The sequence below is a fragment of the Salvelinus namaycush genome, chromosome 14, assembly GCF_016432855.1.
Source record: "Salvelinus namaycush isolate Seneca chromosome 14, SaNama_1.0, whole genome shotgun sequence".
NCBI classification, from domain to species: domain Eukaryota; kingdom Metazoa; phylum Chordata; class Actinopteri; order Salmoniformes; family Salmonidae; genus Salvelinus; species Salvelinus namaycush.
In genome coordinates, this window is record NC_052320.1 from 32361612 (window position 1) to 32377191 (window position 15580).

General features: G+C 41.9%; 1 protein-coding gene across 1 annotated transcript; it reads left to right on the forward strand.

Annotated features, from left to right (window-relative positions):
* The first annotated feature begins 2446 nt into the window (after positions 1 to 2446).
* On the forward strand, positions 2447 to 10707 carry mapk13 (mitogen-activated protein kinase 13). The gene is made up of 12 exons (XM_039008419.1): positions 2447 to 3043; positions 3530 to 3659; positions 3898 to 3956; positions 4547 to 4652; positions 4828 to 4857; positions 6293 to 6340; positions 6426 to 6540; positions 8295 to 8366; positions 8733 to 8812; positions 9005 to 9083; positions 9772 to 9945; positions 10167 to 10707. The coding sequence occupies exons 1-12, from the start codon at positions 2931 to 2933 to the stop codon at positions 10250 to 10252; spliced, it is 1092 nt and encodes a 363-aa protein (XP_038864347.1). The 5' UTR covers positions 2447 to 2930; the 3' UTR covers positions 10253 to 10707.
* The last annotated feature ends 4873 nt before the right edge of the window (positions 10708 to 15580 follow it).

A 15580-nucleotide genomic window follows, 5' to 3' on the forward strand; every position in this document is an offset into this window, starting at 1 on the left:
GCTGGTCATTATGAACATTTGAACATCTTGGCCATGTTCTGTTATAATCTCCACCCGGCACAGCCAGAAGAGGACTGGCCACCCCTCATAGCCTGGTTCCTCTCTAGGTTTCTTTCTAGGTTTTGGCCTTTCTAGGGAGTTTTTCCTAGCCACTGTGCTTCTACACCTGCATTGCTTGCTGTTTGGGGTTTCAGGCTGGGTTTCTGTACAGCACTTTGATATATCAGCTGATGTAAGAAGGGCTATATAAATACATTTGATTTGATGTGGGTGGAGGTTTCTTGAAAAGTAACCAATAAAAAATATAGCTGCTGGAAGCAGTAGACATTTTGGCTAATAGCCTAGAAAATTCTCCAGACCGCCAAAGGTGTGACAACAATTTGATTTCTAGATATGGCTACCCGAGATTAAGAGGCAATGTAAAGTCGAGGCCTTCTCAGGTTGGGAGGCGTGGTTTAGGTTGGGAGGCGTGGTTTAGTGGATGCGTGGCTGCTTGGCTTCAGTTGGTTATTCTTGGCCACTCATGATTGGAAGTGTTGAGAGACACTTCAGGATTTTGGCCCATAATCTACTTCCCCATAGTTCGATGAACTTGTGGATGCCATTTTCATGTCTCTGGGTAAAATTGCTAACTAGCAATAGCGCAATGACTGGAAGTCTATGGTAACTGCTAGCAGATACCTTAAACTTCCAGTCATTGTACTAGATAAAGGGCTTCATTGCCAAAATCCAGGAATATCCCATTAAGTGCTCTCTAGTGTTGTTAATAAACGTTTGAGGATGTCCACTGCCAGTTCTGCAGTTTTAATAAGACTGATATATGAGCATTGACAATAAAGAGCAAATATCCATTGTTGTTTGAGTCGCCATATTCACTACAGTATTATTAGCCTTTAATAAAAATGACTTTAAATTTAATAAAGCAAATAGGCCTAATTGATTCATCATTAATTATACTTCGTTTTCATAGGATGTTATTATTATTTTTACTAGGCTACTATTGCAATAGCAATGTAATAATATGGAGGTTAATCATTCATAACAAGTAGGCCTACAGTAACACCCACCTACTGCCTATAGAGAGAAATAGTAATGGCATCTTTTTGTAGGCGCTAACTCCGCCGTGGTTCGTTGGACAAAACCTATGGGGAGAATGAATGGCATTTTTGTAGGGTTTTTGGATGAACACCGAAAAAAGGTCTGTGGCAAACACAGGCTTAGGAGATCTTATATGTTTTGTTCTATTCAGTGGTGGAAAAAGTACTCAATTGTCATACTTGAGTAAAAGTAAAGATAACTTAGTAGAAAATTACTGAAGTAAAAGTCACCCAGTAAAATGCTACTTGAGTAAAAGTCTAAAAGTATTTGGTTTAAAATATACTTAAGTATCAAAAGTAAATGTGATTGCTAAAATATACTTAAGTATCAAAAGTAAAATTCCTTATATTAAGCAAACCATACAGCACCGTTTTCTTGTTTTTTTTATTTAAGGACAGCCAGGGGCACACTCCAACATTCAGACATCATTTAGTGAGTCCGGCAGATCAGAGGCAGTAGGGATGACTAGCGATGTTCTTTTGATAAGTGCGTGAATTCGACCATTGTGCTGTTCTGCTAGGCATTCAAAATAGTACTTTTGGGTGTCAGGGAAAATGTATGGAGTAAAAAGTACATTTTCTTTAGCAATGTAGTAAAGTAAAAGTTGTCCAAAATATAAATAGTAAAGTACAAAAACAAATACCCCAAAAACAACCTAAGTACTTGAAAGTATTTTTACTTAAGTACTTTACACCAGTGGTTCTGAGATCATCAGCTAAAGTAACTTTTTTTGTGAATTTTGAAGAATTGGTGTAATAAAAAAAAGCACATAAAGGCTTCATAGTTCATAAAGGTTATATTAGCTGACTGCTATTAGGCTATCTTATAGAACAAAAGGTATAAAATCTGTGTTAACCTCTTACCTTATTTTCGGCGTTTATTCTTTCCACATTCATTTTTTTCCATAGGGATGGCTGAACGAGAGAGGAAGCAGAAGAGGCCCCAATTTGGCGGAAAACCTGTCTCCCTCCAGCAGGTGGCGTTTTTCGTTTTCGCCCACCAAGCAAGGAGTTTTTGTAAGGAGTTCAATGAGTGTCGGATTTGGTAAACAGAAAATGTAATGGCCTATTTGCTACGTGAGGTTTATTTGATCGAGTAGAAGTTTCGCAATGCTTAAATTGTTAGGAGTGTGCTGATACAAGTAGGACACGTGACATCTCGGCAACTTTGAGAAAATATCGGAGTTGTCGATATGGCTATGCATATTCATGACATGAGGCTAGTAACATACCATTAAATACAGGTGGTTGATGTCAACAACCATCTTCGGATATTCAAATATTGATTAAAATAATGAGATATCCACCACCCCATAGAAAGTATAGTCGGGAGCTAGACAGCCCGCTTTGTAGACAACAACTCCCATTGTTAGGGCGGAGAGTAGCTTGCCAGTATATCCATCATCTTTGGTTTAACGAACCAGAGGGGGTTTTATGACTACAAACTGGCGAGCTCAATGTGTATGGGTGTGAGCGGAAACCGAAGTCATAGCAGCTGACATGTTTTAGCAAGATCTCCGAGCAGGCAAACAGCACGATGATGATTACCATTACTGGGTCGTCATATGTGTTTTTGGAGGATGGGATGGGCTGCTGTTAGGCTATAGTAAATAGTAGGATACGGTCACTCAATCCACAACCGCAGCTTTTGTAACACAAAGTATCATGGAAAACAGCACTGTTAAGTGAGCAATTGACAGAGGAGACTATTAGATCTACTGGTATATCGTGACCTTTTTAACAAGTGGTTGTAGAAAGAGCGCGTAGGAGGTGGGGAAAGGAGTCGTGCGCAAATTTCCTTTGCGGATCATATTTTCACCATATTGCAACAACATGGAGTCGCAGACACAGTACACCCGAGAGGAAATCAACAGCACGATTTGGGAAGTGCCAGAGAAGTACACGCGATTGAAGCAAATTGGGACAGGGGCGTACGGTTCCGTATGGTGAGTCGTTGACGATGGGCGCTTTCCAACGCTGGGGTGTGTTGTCAAGTACTTGACAGGGCAATCATACAGAGGGAAAGATAGCGAGTTTCTTCTGCTCTGGAAATGTTGTATCACTTGCATAAATTCCTACAATGTTACAAAAATATATGTCAACCTCGCTCACTACACTTATATGAATCACCAATTGGCTACAATACCAATAAATCAAATGCACTGTGTAGGCGGATATACTGTAGTAGCAAATGCCTGGCTTTTCCTGCCAATACTTGTTGCAGTGCTTCAGTGAACATGTTGAGTCACAATGTTGGCTATAGTCTTTGTCTGAACAAATGAAAGCATGTGCTGTTAATGTGAATTTATCACTTTGATTCAGCAGCCTAGGCCTTATAATTGACCAGTATTTTTTAACTATCATTCTCCTAAGGGATGATGCCACATTTCCTGAGTATATTTTATGCAATAACAATATTTTCTGTGCCTCAGCTCGGTAATAAATGTGAAGACCAATGAGAAAGTGGCCATTAAGAAGCTTCACCGGCCCTTCCAGTCTGAGATTTTTGCAAAGAGGGCTTATCGGGAGCTTCGACTGCTCAAGCACATGAAACATGAAAATGTGAGTATGGACTGTACACATCCTGGCACATATCCCCACCCACGATGTGTTGCTCTTCACAGATTTTACATAACCTAATCAGCAAACTGATTCAAGACACTGGCACACAAAGCTGACATAAAATTTCAGTCTAATAGCTATAGCTGGCATAAGATGGCAGGAGCCAGTTCCCTCTATCCCTCTCGGGGGATTTATAACTCAACTTGTTTTTCTTCTCTCATGTGCAAACTTCCTTCAGGTGATAGGGCTTCTGGATGTGTTTACTCCTGCTGCTGGGCTCGATGAATTCACAGATTTGTGAGTATTTACCACAGTGATATCAGACACAGAGTAATGCCTATTGCAGTCAGAGGCAGAGAATGGCTTTGGTGATTTGGCTCATATACAGTACCAGTCAAAAGTTTGGACACACCTACTTATTCAAATCAAATTAATTTATAAAGTCCTTCTTACATCAGCTGATATCTCAATGTGCTGTACAGAAACCCAGCCATTCAAGGATTTTTTTTTTTTTTACATTGTAGAATAATAGTGAAGACATCAAAACTATGAAATAGATTATTCAAAGTAGCCACCCTTTGCCTTGATGACAGCTTTGCACACTCTTGGCATTCTCTCAACCAGCTTCATGAGGTAGTCACCTGGAATACATTTCAGTTAACAGGCCCAACGTAGAGGAGGGAGCAGCATTCTGAATGTTGCAGATACATATTGTGCTGAGCTGACGTGATTCCATCTCTTATATGACAAAAGCATGTCTGTTCTAGTACTATTTCTGTCTGGTGATTCTGTAAAATTGTACCCCACTGGACGCAACTCGGGTGTCATTTTTAAGTCCATATAGGTGTTGAGGAGTTCGATAGATGGAGTGATTTGTCTGTCCACAGCTACCTGGTGATGCCTTACATGTTCACCGACCTCTCCAAAGTCAAAGGGCTTCTCACTGAAGACCGAGTGCAGTTCCTTGTCTATCAGATGCTGTGTGGACTAAGGGTGAGACTGTTTGTGCACAAAAAAGTAGTCTTAAAAGAAATGTGGATTCTGGTGCTGGAAATCTTTTGCAAAATGATTCTGTTTATATTCAATTCAATGTTAACGCTTAGTTAATTACCGTTGCAATGCTTAATCATAGCGCTTAATAATTATGTCTTCTCTGTTTTCATGGCAGTACATTCACAAAGCTGGCATCATCCACAGGGTAAGTTGGCTGCGCGTTGGTAACACCTCGCCAGAGCATCTTATAACAGCTCTATTTCGTTTGTGGCTCATGAGAATGTTATTTTAAAGGCTGTGGCAGTAGATCCGGCGCATGTGTTTATTATCTACTTTATGCACAGTCTCTGTCCTACTCGTAGAGAACAAGCTAATCTGGCAAATGGTGCTCGTTTAATAAAGTTAGATCAAAGCTGAATCAATGTCTGCAAGATCACATAATAATAGTATTCTACATAACAGAACCAGCTATAATAGCATAGTATATCCCCCATGTGACCATTATTTTTGTACTTTTTACCCCTTTATCCAGTTGGTAGTTAGGGTCTTGTCCCATCGCTGCAACTCCCGTACGGACTCGGGAGAGGCGAGAGCCATGCGTCCTCCGAAACGCGTCCCCGCCAAGCCGCACTGCTTCTTGACACACTGCTCGCTTAACCAGGAATCCAGCCGCACCAATGTGTTGGAGTAAACACTGTTCAGCTGGCGACCGAAGTTGGCGTGCATGCTCCTGGCCGCCACAAGGAGTCGTTAGAGCGAAATGGTTGCGACACAGCCCAAGATCGAACCCGGATCTGTAGTGACGCCTTTAGCACTGCGATGCAGTGCCTTAGAACGCTGTGCCACTCGGGATGCCACGTTTAATGTTTTTAAATGTATGGAAATTGTAAAGTCTTTTGTCTGTTATGTGTTTTTCGTTTTGTCGGACCCCAATAAGACTAGCTGTCGGCTAATGGGGATCCTAAAAAATCAAATCAAATGAAGTTACTGTAAGACAAAAAACCCACCGCATTTTTCTCTCATATGACCAAAACTCACAGCGTGCGCCACTAGACAAAATACACAGGTAGGTTATGGTACAGTTTAACACCATCTGCTCTACGATTCGGCCACTGTACATCATTCAAAACAACACTGAAGGCTACTTTGAAACAACACTGTATAACTCAAGACGATCTACATGCATATCTCCATGAAACTGATTGAGATCAAATGGAACATTATCCGTACATGCGCAGAAGCTACGGGAGGTTTAGTTCAGGGAGAAAAAAGGTCTGGGAAAAGTCGGATCCGCAGCCACTCTGTATTTTAAAGAATCATGGACATTGAGTCATTATGGCTAAACCTGTCCTAACATGTAGGATGAGAAGGCCTTCTTTCTGATATGCCTTTGATGTCTCCATGCATGTCTAGAATTGTAAAGACACACCCATGTATGTACTAATGTATGTATTCATTTGGAATTAATGGTGAATGGAAGCGTTTGTTTGGGTATAAACGATAAGAGAAATAGAGCAGGCCCACAGTAGATATGGATATGCAATCAACATCTATGTATTGTATCTGCCCTTAATGTCTTAATCTCAGGCACGCAAGGGCCACCCTCAATGTTTTTTGTTTGTCACATTTTTATTTTGCAGGACCTGAAGCCTGGTAACTTGGCTGTCAATCAAGACTGTGAATTAAAGGTTTGTGACATGAATATAAGTTCATTAGAGAAATAATTCTATGGGGGAAGATTCCTAAGATAATGTGTAAAATTATGCTTTGCAGATCCTGGACTTTGGTCTTGCTCGCCATGCCGAGGCGGAGATGACAGGCTATGTTGTGACCCGCTGGTACCGGGCACCAGAGGTCATTCTAAATTGGATGCACTACACCCAGACTGGCAAGACAATCATATCTATTAAAAACTTTCACTCTCGGCCTCATCCATCCCGAAGGCCTGTGCTCAGCTTCGTAATAACCTGAAACGTTACAGAGCTGACAGACTTATGTACAGCTTGAAACATTACAGAGCCGGCAGAATGTTTTACATGCAGCCTGATACACTATATGCAAAAGTATGTGGACACCCCTTCAAATTAGGAGATTCAGCTATTTCAGCCACACCCGTTGCTGACAGGTGTACAAAATCTAGCACACAGCCATGCAATCTCCATAGACAAACATTGGCAGTAGAATGGCCTTACTGAAGACCTCAGTGACTTTCAATGTGGCACCATCATAGGATGCCTCCTTTCCAACAAGTCAGTTCGTCAAATTTCTGCCCTGCTAGAGCTGCCCCAGTCAACTGTAAGTGCTGTTATTGTGAAATGGAAACGTCTAGGAGCAACAACAGCGTAGCCGCGAAGTGGTAGGCTACACAAGCTCACAGAACGGGACTGCCTAGTGCTGAAGCGTGTAAAAATTGTCTGTCCTTGGTTGCAACACTCACCACCGAGTTCCAAACTGCCTCTGGAAGCAACGGCAGCGAAATAACTGTTTGTCGGGAGCTTCATGAAATTGGTTTCCATGGCCGAGCAGCCGCACACAAGCCTAAGATCTCCATGCGCAATGCCAAGCTTTGGCTGGAGTGCTTAAAAGCTTGCCGCCATTGTACTCTGGAGCAGTGGAATACATAGTGCCAACTGTAAAGTTTGGTGGAGGAGGAATAATGGTTTTGGCTGTTTTTCACAGTTCGGGCAAGGCCCCTTAGTTCCAGTGAAAGGAAATCTTAATGCTACAGCATACAATGACATTCTAGACAATTCTGTGCTTCCAACTTTGTGGCAACAGTTTGGGGAAGGCCTTTTCCTGTTTCAGCAGGACAATGCCCCAGTGCAAGTGAGGTTCATATAGAAATGGTTTGTCGAGATCAGTGTGGAAGAACTTGACTGGCCTGCACTGACCTCAACCCCATCGAACACCTTTGGGATGAATTGGAACACCGACTGCGAGCCAGGTCTAATTGCCCGACATCAGTGCTCAACCTCACTAATGCTCTTGTGGCTGAATGGAAGCAAGTCCCTGCAGCAATGTTCCAACATCTATTGGAAAGCCTTCCTAGAAGAGTGGAGGCTGTTTTAGCAGCAACGGGGGGACCAACTCCAAATTGAATGAGGTGTTCGACGAGTAGGTGCCCAGATACTTTTGGTTATGTAGTGTATGTTACGGCGCTTACATTCTGCTACGTACAGCCTGAAACATTACAGAGCTGACAGTCTACTTTCATTTCATTAGTGCAATGTGTTTTGATTTCGGTAACACTTGACATTTACAGTGGACTTTCTTGCCTTAGTATGTTTATACACAACAGTGTACTTTGTTACTTAGTAGAGTGTAATTACAGTAGTCTTAACACAGTAACTATTGAGGTAAAACACCTCTGTGTAATATAAGGTTCTGTATGCGCTCTTTTACAATATTTACCACATTGTGCATGATAGTTGTAGTTGTTCACAATCAGTGCTGTGTTATCATTGTTATTGGTTAGTCCAAGCTGCCTGGCCTTGGAGTCGAGTTGTCTCATAATACTACCACACAATACTTTACACAGGGTTGCTTTGAGACTGCAGTCCCTTGAGCAAACAGCAAGGTGTTGCTTTGCTGTGAATTTGTTTTCGATGCCACTATTTAATGATGTCTGTTCCTCCATTTTAGTGGACATCTGGTCTGTGGGCTGTATCATGGGAGAGATGATCAATGGGAAGACGCTTTTCAAAGGGAAAGACTGTATCCTGTTACTCTTCTACTTGTGTTTTTTTTTTTTATATCTGTATCGTGTCTGTACCACATAGTCTGACCTGACCCAAGCCAGCTATTTATCAAGGACGGCGAATGAAAGGGTGACAAACCCATCTGATTAGTGTCGTCCCATACTGTGTGCACTGTAGCGTAGTCGACTCTTCTATCGCCCAGTAGAATTAGCTACAGGCATGAAAACAAAAAATAGAAGAGTTGGCTATGGCACGTGCAGTACAGTTATGGGAAGAGAGTAATCTATGACATGGCTTCTGTTGAAATTGTTTGGATACACTACCGACATGAACATGAATGTGTTGTGCTTGAGTGACCTTGACTTTAACCCTTGACTCCCAGACATGGATCAGCTGACTCAGATCATGAAAGTTACTGGAGTACCCGGACCTGACTTCATTCAGAAACTGGACAGTCAGGAGGTAGAGTTGGCACCTGGATATCACTAATAGTATACTTGATATTTTGAATTGTATATTTTGTCAATTGTGCATAATTCCCTTCTTTTGAATTGGAAAGTGCCCATCTTTTGAATTGGAATATGAGCCATAAACTCCTCAGTCAGGGTCCTTGAACTAGTTCTTTTTTTTTTATCTCTTCCTGTCTTCTGATAGGCAAAAAACTATGTGCGGTCCCTCCCTCACTTTCCCAGAAAAGACTTCTCTAAGTTGTTCCCCAGAGCAAGTGCACAGGGTGAGTTAAAATGCTATTGATTTGACGATGCTAAGCACATATGTTAGTTATTATTACCCATTAGAAATGCTGTGATTCAGACTTAAACGTACAATTTGTACAGTACCAGTCAAAAGTTTGGACACACCTACTCATTCAAGGGTTTTTCTTTATTGTTACCATTTTCTACATTGTAGAATAATAGTGAAGACATCAAAACTATGAAATAACACACAGAATCATGTAGTAACCAAAAAAGTGTTAAATAAATATATATTAGATTCTTCAAAGTAGCCACCCTGTAGAAAATAGAAAAAAAATAAAGAAAATGCCTTGATTGAATAGGTGTGTCTAAACTTTTGACTGGTACTCTAAATGTGTAATACATTCAGTGGCCTTATACATTAGTTTGATTGCTATATATAGGCCCACACAGAGATATTGTCGGAAAATTGCAGCTTGAGACAATGGTTTTCCGGTGGGAGTCATCTGTTGAAAGATGATGGCCAACTGATATGATTGCGCAATATGTCCAGCTTTGTAAGGATTCAACTTGTATGGGAAAAGTTGACATTTGTTTAACTTTCAACAGACAAACTGACAATTGATGAATGCGTATGCATTTTTATATATGTCTCTGTGTGGCCAATAAGTTCTCCAACTTGTGGCATGTTTCTGGTTTTCATTCTCTATTTAACTGCTCTCCCAGCGATTGACCTTCTTGAGAAAATGCTGGTTTTGGATGGTGAGACTCGGCTTACTGCTGAGAGTGCTCTGACACACCCGTATTTTGATGGCTTGAGAGATCCAGAGGACTGTCCTGAACCACAGCCATATGATGACAGTCACGACAATGCCACGCTGCCTCTGGAGGATTGGAGGCGTAAGTGCAAAGTATTTTAATGTTGAATTTAAAGTTTTTTATTTAAAAAAAATGTATCCCGTTTTGTGTCAGTGATCTGTCAGTGTCACAATGTAACAGAATGTGTTTAATTATAAAGCTACTTTAGGTGTTTACCCACATAATTCTGTTGCAATGTATTGTATTTCATTGTCTTCCCTTCAACCCTTTCATTGCCTTTCCATTGCCTGCCCTTCTCCTAGGGTTATCCTTCAAAGAGGTGAAGAGCTTTGTGCCATTCCCACGACGGGACTCCAAGAGGCGAAACACACTCACAATTTCTCCGTGATTCCATGCTTGTGATATCAGAAAACACTGCTACCACACACCAGCAAACGGCAGTAGGCCTTACTACACCATGTTGCCCCTGAAACAATCCTGTGATGATTATTTTCTAAATGAAGCCTGTGGTTGAATTTCGTATTGGGGAGTATTGAGCTACATTGTGCCGTCTGTCTCTTTTGGCCTAATTTGTAATGGTCGATCAGTGTTTCAGCAGTCAGATTGTTTCAAATTTAACCCCACCCATCAGTGAATTAGTACTTTGTTCCCTCTACGTATCACAATTGTTCATGTTTTATCATACCTGATGTTTAATGGTCTTACTGTATGGTTTTCTTTCTCTGATAATTGATATATTAAATATGAGTTAAATGTAATGTACAGTTGAAGTCGGAAGTTTACATACACCTTCGCCAAATACATTTAAACTTAGTAAAAATTCCCTGTCTTAGGTCAGTTAGGATCACCACTTTATTTTAAGAATGTGAAATGTCAGAATAATAGTAGAGTGATTTATTTATTCAGCTTTTATTTCTTTCATCACATTCCCAGTGGGTCAGAAGTTTACATACACTCAATTAGTATTTGGTAGCATTGCCTTTAAATTGTTTCACTTGGGTCAAACGTTTCGGGTAGCCTTCCACAAGCTTCCCACAATAAGTTGGGTGAATTGTGGCCCATTCCTCCTGACAGAGCTGGTGTAACTGAGTCAGGTTTGTAGGCCTCCTCGCTCGCACATACTTTTCCAGTTCTGCCCACACATTTTCTATAGGATTGAGGTCAGGGCTTTGTGACGGCCACTCCAATACCTGGACTTTGTTGTCCTTCAGCCATTTTGCCACAACTTTGGAAGTATGCTTGGGGTCATTGTCCATTTGGAAGACCCATTTGCGACCAAGCTTTAACTTCCTGACTGATTGATCTTGAGATGTTGCTTCAATATATCCACATAATTTTCATCATGATGCCATCTATTTTGTGAAGCGCCCCAATCCCTCCTGCAGCCAAGCTACCCCACAACATGATGCTGCCACCCCTGTGCTTCACAGTTGGGATGGTGTTCTTCAGCTTGCAAGCCTCCCCCTTTTTCCTCCAAACATAACGATGGTTATTATGGCCAAATAGTTACATTTTTGTTTCATCAGACTAGAGGACATTTTTCCAAAAAGCACGATCTTTGTCCCCATGTGCAGTTGCAAACCGTAGTCTGGCTTTTTTTATGGCGGTTTTGGAACAGTGGCTTCTTCCTTGCTGAGCGGCCTTTCAGATTATGTCGATACATGACTCGTTTTACTGTGGATATTGATACTTTTGTACCTGTTTCCTCCAGCATCTTCGCAAAGTCCTTTGCTGTTGTTCTGGGATTGATTTGAACTTTTCGCACCAAAGAACGTTAATCTCTAGGAGACAGAACGTGTCTCTTTCCTGAGCGGTCCCATGGTGTTTATACTTGCGTACTATTGTTTTTACAGATGAACATGGTACCTTCAGGCGTTTGGAAATTGCTCCCAAGGATGAACCAGTCTACAATTTATTTTCTGAGCTCATGGCTGATTTTCTTTTTGATTTTCTCATGATGTCAAGCAAAGAGGCACTGAGTTTGAAGGTAGGCCTTGAAATACATCAACAGGTACACTTCCAATTGACTCAAATGATGTCAATTAGCCTATCAGAAGCTTCTAAAGCCATGACATAATTTTCTGGAATTTTCCAAGCTGTTTAAAGGCACAGTCAACTTAGTGTATGTAAACTTCTGACCCACTGGAATTGTTATACAGTGAATTATAAGTGAAATAATATTTGTAAACAATTGTTGGAAAAATTACTTGTCATGCACTAAGTAGATGTCATAACTGACTTGCCAAAACTATAGTTTGTTCACAAGAAATGTGTGGAGTGGTTGAAAAATGAGTTTTAATGACTCCAACCTAAGTATATGTAAACTTCTGACTTCAACTGTATGTGATAGGGACTTTTTTCTCAATAAATGGCCAATTATTCATACATCCTTACTTCGGTCTCTGAATGCTAGACTTTATTCTAACCTAACTCATCTAAAAAAAAACATGCAAATTCCTATACCTTGCTTCTACCTTAAGTATTATTCTCAAATTAAATTTTATTAGTCACATGCGCCGAATACAACAGGTGTAGGTAGACCTTACAGTGAAATGCTTACTTACGAGCCTCTAACCAACAATGCAGTTAAAAAAAGAAATACGGATAAGAATAAGAATTAAAAGTAAGAAGTAATTGAAGAGCTAAAATAAGAATAGCGAGACTATATACAGGGGGGGGGGGGGGGGGGGGGGGGTACCGGTACAGAGTCAATGTGCAGGAACACCGGTTAGTTGAGGTAATATGTACATGTAGGTAGAGTTATTAAAGTGACTATGCATAGATGAAAACAAAAAGAGAGTAGCAGCGGTGTAAAAGAGGGGGGGGGGGCAATGCAAATAGTCTGGGTAGCCATTTGATTAGATGTTCAGGAGTCTTATGGCTTGGGGGGTAGAAGCTGTTTGGACCTAGACTGGGCCCTACAGTACCGCTTGCCGTTGCTGTAGCATAGAGAACAGTCTATGACTAGGGTGGGTGGAGTCTTTGACCATTTTTTAGGGCCTTCCGCCTGGTATAGAGGTCCTGGATGGCAGGAAGCTTGGCTCCAGCGATGTCCTGGGCCGTTCGCACTACCCTCTGTAGTGCCTTGTGGTCGGAGACCGAGTAGTTGCCATACCAGGCAGTGATGCAACCAGTCAGGATGCTCTCGATGGTGCAGCTGTAGAACCTTTTGAGGATCTGAGGACCCATGCCAAATCTTCCTGAGGGGGAATAGGTTTTGTTGTGCCCTCTTCATGACTGTCTTGGTGTGCTTGGACAATGATAGTTTGTTGGTGATGTGGACACCAAGGAACTTGAAGCTCTCAATCTGCTCCACTGCAGCACCGTCGATGAGAATGGGGGCGTACTTGGCCATCTTTTTCCTGTAGTCCACAATCACTCTCTTTATCTTGATCACTTTGAGGGAGAGGTTGTTGTCCTGGCACCACACGGCCAGGTCTCTGACGACCTATAGGCTGTCTCGTCATTGTCGGTGATCAGGCCTACCACTGTTGTGTCATCGACAAACTTAATGATGGCGTTGGAGTCGTGCCTGGCCGTGCAGTCATGAGTGAATAGGGAGTACAGGAGGGGACTGAGCACGCACCCTGAGGGGCCCATGTGTTGAGGATCAGAGTGACAGATGTGTTGTTACCTATCCTTACCACCTGGGGGTGGCCCGTCAGGAAGTCCAGGATCCAGTTGCAGAGGGAGGTGTTTAGTCCCAGAGTCCTTAGCTTAGTGATGAGCTTTGAGGGCACTATGGTGTTGAATGCTAAGCTTTAGTCAATGAATAGCATTCTCACATAGGTGTTCCTTTTGTCCAGGTGGGAAAGGGCAGTGTGGAGTGCAATAGAGATTGCATCATCTGTGGATCTGTTGGGGAAGTATGCAAATTGGAGTGTGGCTAGGGTTTCTGGAATAATGGTGTTGATGTGAGCCATGACCAGCCTTTCAAAGCACTTCATGGCTACAGACGTTAGTGCTACGGGTCCGTAGTCATTTAGGCAGGTTACCTTAGTGTTCTTGGGCACAGGCACTATGGTAGTCTGCTTAAAACATGTTGGTATTACGGACAGGGAGAGGTTGAAAATGTCAGTGAAGACACTTGCAAGTTGGTCACCGCATGCTCGCAGTACACGTCCTGGTAATCTGTCTGGACCTGCGGCCTTGTGAATGTTGACCTGTTTAAAGGTCTTACTCACATCGGCTGCATAGAGCATGATCACACAGTCTTCCAGAACAGCTGGTGCTCTCATGCATGTTTCAATGTTATTTGCCTCAAAGCGAGCATAGAAGTAGTTTAGCTCGTCTGGTAGGCTCGTGTCACTGGACAGCTCTCGGCTGTGCTTCCCTTTGTAGTCTGTAATGGTTTGCAAGCCCTGCCACAGCCGACGAGTGCCAGAGCCGGTGTACTACGATTCGATCTTAGTCCTGTATTGAAACTTTGCCTGTTTGATGGTTCGTCAGAGGGCATAGCGGGATTTCTTTTAATCTTCCGTGTTAGAGTCCTGCACCTTTAAAGCAGCAGCTCTAGCCTTTAGCTCAGTGCGGATGTTTCCTGTAATCCATGGCTTCTGGTTGGGGTGTGTATGGTCACTGTGGGGACGACATCATCGATGCACTTATTGATGAAGCCAATGACTGATGTGGTGTATCCTCAATGGGAGGAATCTCGTAACATATTCCAGTCCGTGCTAGAAAAACAGTCCTGTAGCTTAGCATCTGCTTCATCTGACCACTTTTTTATTGATCGAGTCACTGGTGCTTCCTGCTTAAATTTTTGCTTGTAAGCAGGAATCAGGATGATAGAATTATGGTCAGATTTGCCAAATGGTGGGCGATGGAGAGCTTTGTATGCGTGTCTGTGTGTGGAGTAAAGGTGGTCCAGAGTTTTTTTCCACTCAGGTTGCACATTTAACATGCTAATAGAAATTTGGTAAAAACGGATTTAAGTTTCCCTGCATTAATTAAAGTCCCCGGCTACTAGGAGCGCCGCCTCTGGGTGAGCGTTTTCTTGTTTGCTTATGGCGAAATACAGCTCATTCAATGCTGTCACAGCCTCAGTCTGTGGTGGTATGTAAACAGCTACGAGAAATACAGATAAACTTTAGGTAGATAGTATTCTCTAACTAAGAATCAGTTGAAATAGAAGTAGGCTAATTCAAAGAGGACTATTCAAACAGGCTAAAATAATTTATTTGCCCATTATTGTTTCTGTTTATTGTTCATGTTTAAATCTCGGCCAGCTAAACTGTTAATTTTCCATTCCATGTTTGTTTGAAAAGCAAGCAAACATTTCATTTACTCAACTTTAAACTAATTTGTTTGCACATCATGCTCACTGCCCTGTCATACTTTTTAGGCTCATTATTTTGCATAGGTTTTAGGCCTGGCTGCTACCGTATGTTATTTTGCGTCAAACTGCTCAAAGTGTTTCCGAGACTCGTTTGTGTAGCGCGCTGTTGCAACCTGATCTGCAATGATATATTACTACTAGCTCTTTCGTACCATGTTGCACTTGCGGAGCAAAGTTGAGGCATTGCAACGACTGTTTCAATTGTATTGATACATATCAATACACATTATTAGCTAAATCAAAAGCCATAAGTGTCGCTTCAAAGTGTTAAATTCTTAAATTAAATGTGTAGCCGGCGCGCGAAACCATAACCTCCGGATGGCCTGCTTTGGTCAAGGGGCGTGTTTTAGCCTCGCTTTCCCTACTCTGTACGGCACA